The 6126-nt window shown below is 44.4% G+C and overlaps 1 protein-coding gene across 3 annotated transcripts; it reads left to right on the top strand.

The window, feature by feature from the left end:
- Positions 1-319: 319 nt before the first annotated feature.
- On the top strand, positions 320-5114 carry si:ch1073-224n8.1 (zinc finger protein 16-like). Of its 3 annotated transcripts, none has more exons than XM_046410150.1 (3): positions 320-404; positions 853-1556; positions 1712-5114. In XM_046410150.1, exons 2-3 carry the CDS (start codon positions 875-877, stop codon positions 2677-2679), a joined length of 1650 nt encoding a protein of 549 aa, XP_046266106.1. In that variant the 5' UTR covers positions 320-404; positions 853-874; the 3' UTR covers positions 2680-5114. The 3 variants fall into 3 exon arrangements, with proteins under 3 accessions (XP_046266106.1, XP_046266104.1, XP_046266105.1); XM_046410149.1 differs by having other exon boundaries at positions 362-481; XM_046410148.1 differs by having other exon boundaries at positions 360-1556.
- Positions 5115-6126: the final 1012 nt, after the last annotated feature.

Here is a 6126-nt window from a genome sequence, read left to right as displayed (position 1 = left end):
GGTTTGTAAAATGTTTTATTTATTCTTGGCTTTATTGTCCAATTAAATAGCATTTTGATAACCACCGTATCAGACGACAACTTATCGTTTCAGATGGAAAGTAGGGAAAGGCTTGTGAATGCGGTGTTAACAAAGCAAATTTTATTATGAACATTTTTATTATAAGTAGCAAACATTTTAATGCTCAATTTGAAATCACCACAAAAATGTATTGGCGTGCTGAAGGTTTTTTAGCTAAATAAAACGGTAGAGACAGATAACCCTCGCTGGCCTATAGTTCTCTACTGACGAGAATAAACTTCCTTCAAGACCTCTCTCAGGGCAACGTAAATCAGTACGCAGAGCCTCTTTGTTGATGTCATTTCTGTGCGACAGACCTCAGTGTACAGGAATGCTGGGAATGGGTGAGTCGCTGCCGAGGGCCATAGTATCAAAGTCTTTGAACAGTCATTTACGGACTTGAATAACACAGTGAAAAGAGGTATCAGCAAAATTGTCCTGCAGAATCGCATTGTTTGCAAGAGTGAGTCTTTGGCCGACTGGCGCTGTTAGTTTTAAAGCTAGCGGGGCTAATGTTAGCGAGCGGAGCCAGGCCCAACGAAGAGTCGCACCTCGGAGTTGACTACATTGTTTTTGTCAGCGACGCCAGTTAAACAGCTAATAAAACAAATGTGATTAGTGACACTTCACTCGTTGTTCTGAAAAATTCAATCCCCAAAAAACTCGCATAGTTAATTCTGGTTCGTCAGAAATTTGAGGCTGCTTTAGTCGCGCATTCAACGTTAGCATAGCCTTTAAACGTTAGCTAACTGAATTAAAGGTAGCTAACTACATCAAAATAATGACTTCCAGGAGGACAGGCTATGCTGGTAGCATGGATTCCTCCACGTCAAACAGCGGCAGCAGCTCGGCCCACGGTGGAAACCGTAAACAAAGTATCATCAACATTCCCGACAGGACCGGGGTAGAGTCCTGTTATGATCGGAAAACAGACAAGCCTGAATACGGAGCCTCGCAGGGCAGCATGACTGTAACGACGCTGAAGTCACGTCTCGCCCCGACCATCCAAACTGCCATGTCGGCCGCAGTTGATACTCTTTTGGGCGAAGTGGTGCTTGTGCTCAATGAGACTCAGCAAGAGCTGCTACACAAGGAACAAGAGAATGAAAGACTGAAAGTGCGTCTTGAAGTGTCGGAGAGGGAGTTGAAGACCTTGCAGGAGTGCCTGTGTAGTGCTCAGAAGCTCATAGATCAGCTGCAGATCTCGTACACAGGCCCTCAGTCGATTAGTCAGTCAGTTTTCGCCCCGTCACTGTCTTCCATGGCTTCAATGACTTCAGGCTTGGACCGGGACCACCAGAATTCCCGAAATGTGAACGGAGCCGGTGTTGACTTGGGTCTTGGAGGCTCTGTGGATGATTCACTTCATGGGTTTGAGCCAAGAGATGACTACAAGATGTGCCAGCTTTCAATCCAACCAGATGGCTCTGTGACTAACCACGCTCTGGACTTTGCGTCCAACACATCTCACATGTGCTCTGATTCCAGCAGACCAGGTAAATATAAATGGGTGTTACTCTTTGTATTCTGGCTGATTGCATTGACTGTGACTCATAACAAATGAATCAGTACCTTTGTAAGTTGACAGATGTATTTTAATGTAGTAATGTTTCTAGGTTAACCGTCTGTGCATGTCTGAATTTGTCATTAGATGAGAGGCAGTCTCAAGGACCAGGTGGAGCATCCAGGTTTGAGATTAAAGAGGAGCAGGGACCAACGGGCTCTGGTCCGCCCAGTAGGAAGGAGCCGGCGTTGCGTAATGACAACAGAGTCGGGGATGGAGAGCGATCATCCCACAACGTGGGTGACCTTGGCTACGTTCAAGTTGGAGGGGAGGAAGGTTCCCAGCGTTCCTTTACTCACCCTTTGCGTCACCAAAGACCTGAGCGAGACTGCAGCGGTGCCCTGCAGCAGGGCGGACTTGACGGACAGAAACAGTTGGCAAGGACTTCTGGAGGTGGAAGAGGAGACAATGTTTCACCAGGTAGAGCAGAGGACTCAGCAGGACCTTCGGCCCCTGACACAGCAGGGGAACCCTCTGGAGATCGGCCCCACCACTGCTTGGAGTGTGGAAAGACCTTCCGTCTGATCTCCAGCTTGAAGAAGCACATCCGTATTCACACCGGAGAAAAGCCCTACCCGTGTGGAGTCTGTGGCCGCCGCTTCCGCGAATCAGGGGCGCTTAAGACCCATTTACGCATACACACAGGTGAGAAGCCATACTCTTGCTCTGAGTGTGGAAACTGCTTCCGCCACTTGGACGGTTTGCGCAAACACAGGCGCACGCACACCGGAGAGAAACCCTACGTGTGTGCCATCTGTGGGAAGCGCCTGAGCCGCCTGCAGCACCTCAAACACCACCAGCTCATCCACACCGGGGAGAGGCCGTGCTGCTGCCCCTTCTGCAACCGCAGCTTCAAGGAGCCCGCAGCGCTGCGAAAACACATCCGCATACACCGGGAGGAAGGCGGTCACATGGGAATCGCTGCCAGTGATGACACGGACCCAGATGCCATGGACGACATTAACAATCTCCACCCAGCAGCTCCGTCCCCTCAGATGAGGTTTGGGGAGTGGGGAGCTGAGGAGGAAGACGGCTCGGTCGTGGATTGCGTGTAGAGAATGATTGACGGAGTGACCGTCTCGTAAAACGCATGGACTGAGGTGTTTGTGTAGTCTGTAAACATGGTGATTAAGGTCATCTCTGTTCCATGCTGTTGAGGTGAAGAACCAGGCTACATGTAACCCGAGCCTTGGAGTTTCGTTTATCTCATTTTCATATTTCATACTCTTAAATGTAAAAAAAAAATATCTTTTAAAATATCTGTTGCACATTCTTCAACTGCAAGTATTTGTTTTCTGGGCATTCCTCAAGCAGCAGCAGTAGCGGACAGATTAGTCTTGGCACAGGAAGTTGCTGGTTTTTCCAACTTTCTGGCAATAATTTGGGAAATTGACGGTAGGGGTGGACAAGAGCCGCTCTCCCACTTTTAAAGTCTAAGTGCCTTGAACACTCACTCAAACATCGTCATTGACTGCTGCTGCTGTTTGATCCAGATAGTTCCCACCTTCATTTCAGTCTGGACGCACTCTTGTGACTCTGGTCATGACTTTCTTGTAGTTTGACACACTAGTCAGAATTTGAATTTGCTGTCGTTCTTGGCTTTTGCGGACACACTTAGCTGTTCAAACAGAAAGAAAAGGATCCGCAGGGCTGCTCCATGCTTCATATGTGGACAGACATGCAAGAGTACAGAGCATGTACGCTGTGTGGCTGGGCATTACTGAGTAGACCAAATATCACAGTATTTTTAGTTCAGTTTTTTGAGCTTGAAAAAAGGATAATATTTGGGTATGGGTCTTGGTGCTTTTACATAATATTTAAAAACTCAGATGTGGTGGAAGCATCTTCATTTCGCTGAGCTGGAACAACCGATTAAACTAAAAAAACTGGTTCTTTTTAACTTTCATGCTGATCTTAAGATCAGGAACAGAAAACATTAACAAGCTGGCATTATTTACCAAAATCCCAAACAATCTCTCTCTTCTGTTATGATAGCAGACTTCCGACTCTACTTGGGTATTCATCCTCGCTGTGCTGCCACTCGATTCAAGTTTTTGATGGTGCAAAATAGGACAGCCGAAAACAATAGAACTTATCAGTTAATAAAAATCAAATTCTCTTTTACAGTAGTTGTCCTGCTACAGGTGGAAAAGTGCTTATGAAGGACCAGTGCACAGCTTTGAATATTTTTTCGGTGCCACAGATGTCACTATGCTCCAGTAAACATTAATGTCAAAAAATGCTACTTGATAAAAGAGGGAAAATGAGAAACCCAGTGGACATAATCTGCATTGCGTTCTACCCCGATGAGGCCATTTTTAAGTCAAAACGCCTCATTCTGACTGCATTTACTCTGTTGTGTCTTCATGAAGTGTGAACCAGTCCTTCAGTCGAGGGCGTCTCATTGTGAGGCCGCGCTCTGCTCCGTCTTATCTCTTGTCTCTCTGTAGAGCCCTCATCAGTTACACAATCCAGATGTTTTCAGTCCAGCGGAAGTTGTGTGTGTCAAGACTAAACTTGAAGATATCCATGCATACACAAAAGTCGTCGGGCTGTTTGAAGAGGACCTGGGCACAGCCCGTTGTTATCAGCATGCACCCAGATCAGCTGTTTAAACATTTTGCTGCCCCTTGGGTCTGATTGTTATCTCTCTCTTTCTCTTTCTCATGGACCATGTCTTGGCATTCCGGATTTTTTTGTCCCCCCCCGAGCTGCTGCTGTATGTCTAGAGAGCCTCACCTTTCCTGGACTTGTATTATTGTTACCAGCCAGTTACTTAGCAGACAGACTTTGGTGCTTGCATGTGCACATCTGTTCCTCTCCCGGCTGCTGCTGTAAATAAGAAGGTAGTTTTAGCCATTTTATCCGGTTGAATGAGGGTTAACTTTGGTGAAAAAGTTCATGTGCAACAATTACTTCTTTTTTTTTTTTCTTAAGAAAAAAAAAACAACAATAATGTAACGTGCTTTGAAAACACTGGTATGCTAACATTCAGTGTAAATATATCTAATCTTACTAAATTTCTTCATGATGTTCTTCCTGATGCTTCAGGCTTTATAGCAGAGCGTAATCCTTCTCTACTGTACGTCTCCGGTGTCATTTCATGTACACTACTATAACGACCTCCATGTAACTACTCTGTGTACATTTACAGGTATCAAGTCATTTTACAAGACACTCAAAATGTTAAATATCTGTTACTGTATACCCAGAATACGATTTGCCAAGGTAGTCCCCACCCAGATAATCATATTTATTGTTTTTTGTTGTTTTGTTTTTTTTTGCATTATATACAGGGATGCCTTTGCATGTAGGTTTAAGCTGAAATGGCATTTGTCCTAAAGAAGTCAGTGTTAAATGTGAATTGAATTACTTTTTATGCTTCTGTGTTCAAAACACCCCTTCCCCCCACACACCCACACACACACACTCATGACGTTCATCCCATTACCTACTGTAAATGTTACTATATTAAAGGGCCTTGTTTGTACTTCTTTTCCTTCTGTGGCTGTTTATTCAGTATATCAAATTAAGAAGTGCTTATTTTAAAGAAATTAGACATAATAGTAATGATAATAATAAATTTTATTTATGTAGCGGTTTTCAAAACAAAGTTACAAATTGCTTCAGAGTGTGAAAGTATGAAACCAAATTTTAAACTTTGACCGCAGTGAAACTATTCGCTGGATCAACAACGTGGCGGATTGCTCAAAGCTAAAGCCGTGACGGTATCCTAATTTTAGATCATGGCAGCATTGTTTCTTGGCGTTCAGTCAGTTCATTTCATTTTGTCACGGCAGGAAAACCACGTTAGTGTCGGAGGCGAGTTTATTTGCGCCGACTGAAATGTCGCCAAACAGATTGCGGACTCGCCCAGAGACAGCTTCCAAATAACACCTTACTCTCCCGCTGATGCTGAGTAATGACAGCTGTGTTCATACATACAGGCTAGTTATTTGAGGAGGCCTTTGGTATGATTAGAGAAGCTTAACGTGTTGCATGTAACTTAAAAAACCTGAACGTATGGCAGCATTTCACTATAACATACATTTTGAGTTCCTCCTCAGGCCAAGTTTCAAATCAAGGAGCTCTTTACAGCTCTGGCATAGGCTGAGTGTTGGCTCTCGTTTACACTGTAATACCTGTAATGCTGTTCACTGTTTATTTAGGATTCTTAAATAACATTCAAGACGTCACGTGTAAGCATCTTAATCCATTCACTGAGAGCCAGATAAGCTTCAATGGCATGTGGGATGACTGATGACCAGATTTAAATAACCATCGCTGAGATACTGGGGTATGTGGGGTATACTGGTTACATCCCGAACATCAGTGACATCTTACAGGCAATTTGTCAGCGATTTGTTATTTTTTTTTGTAAATGTTCAGAACTTGAGCACAAAACTGTGTTTCTTCTTTTCTTAACTGGTTGATCATCTCTGAAACCCCGAGGTTCATCTTTTGGCCAGCTGCAGACGTGTCAGAGACCACAGCTTTGAGCG

This window comes from Scatophagus argus, chromosome 14 (assembly GCF_020382885.2).
Source record: "Scatophagus argus isolate fScaArg1 chromosome 14, fScaArg1.pri, whole genome shotgun sequence".
NCBI lineage: Eukaryota > Metazoa > Chordata > Actinopteri > Scatophagidae > Scatophagus > Scatophagus argus.
This window is presented reverse-complemented; position numbering and strand designations above follow the sequence as displayed.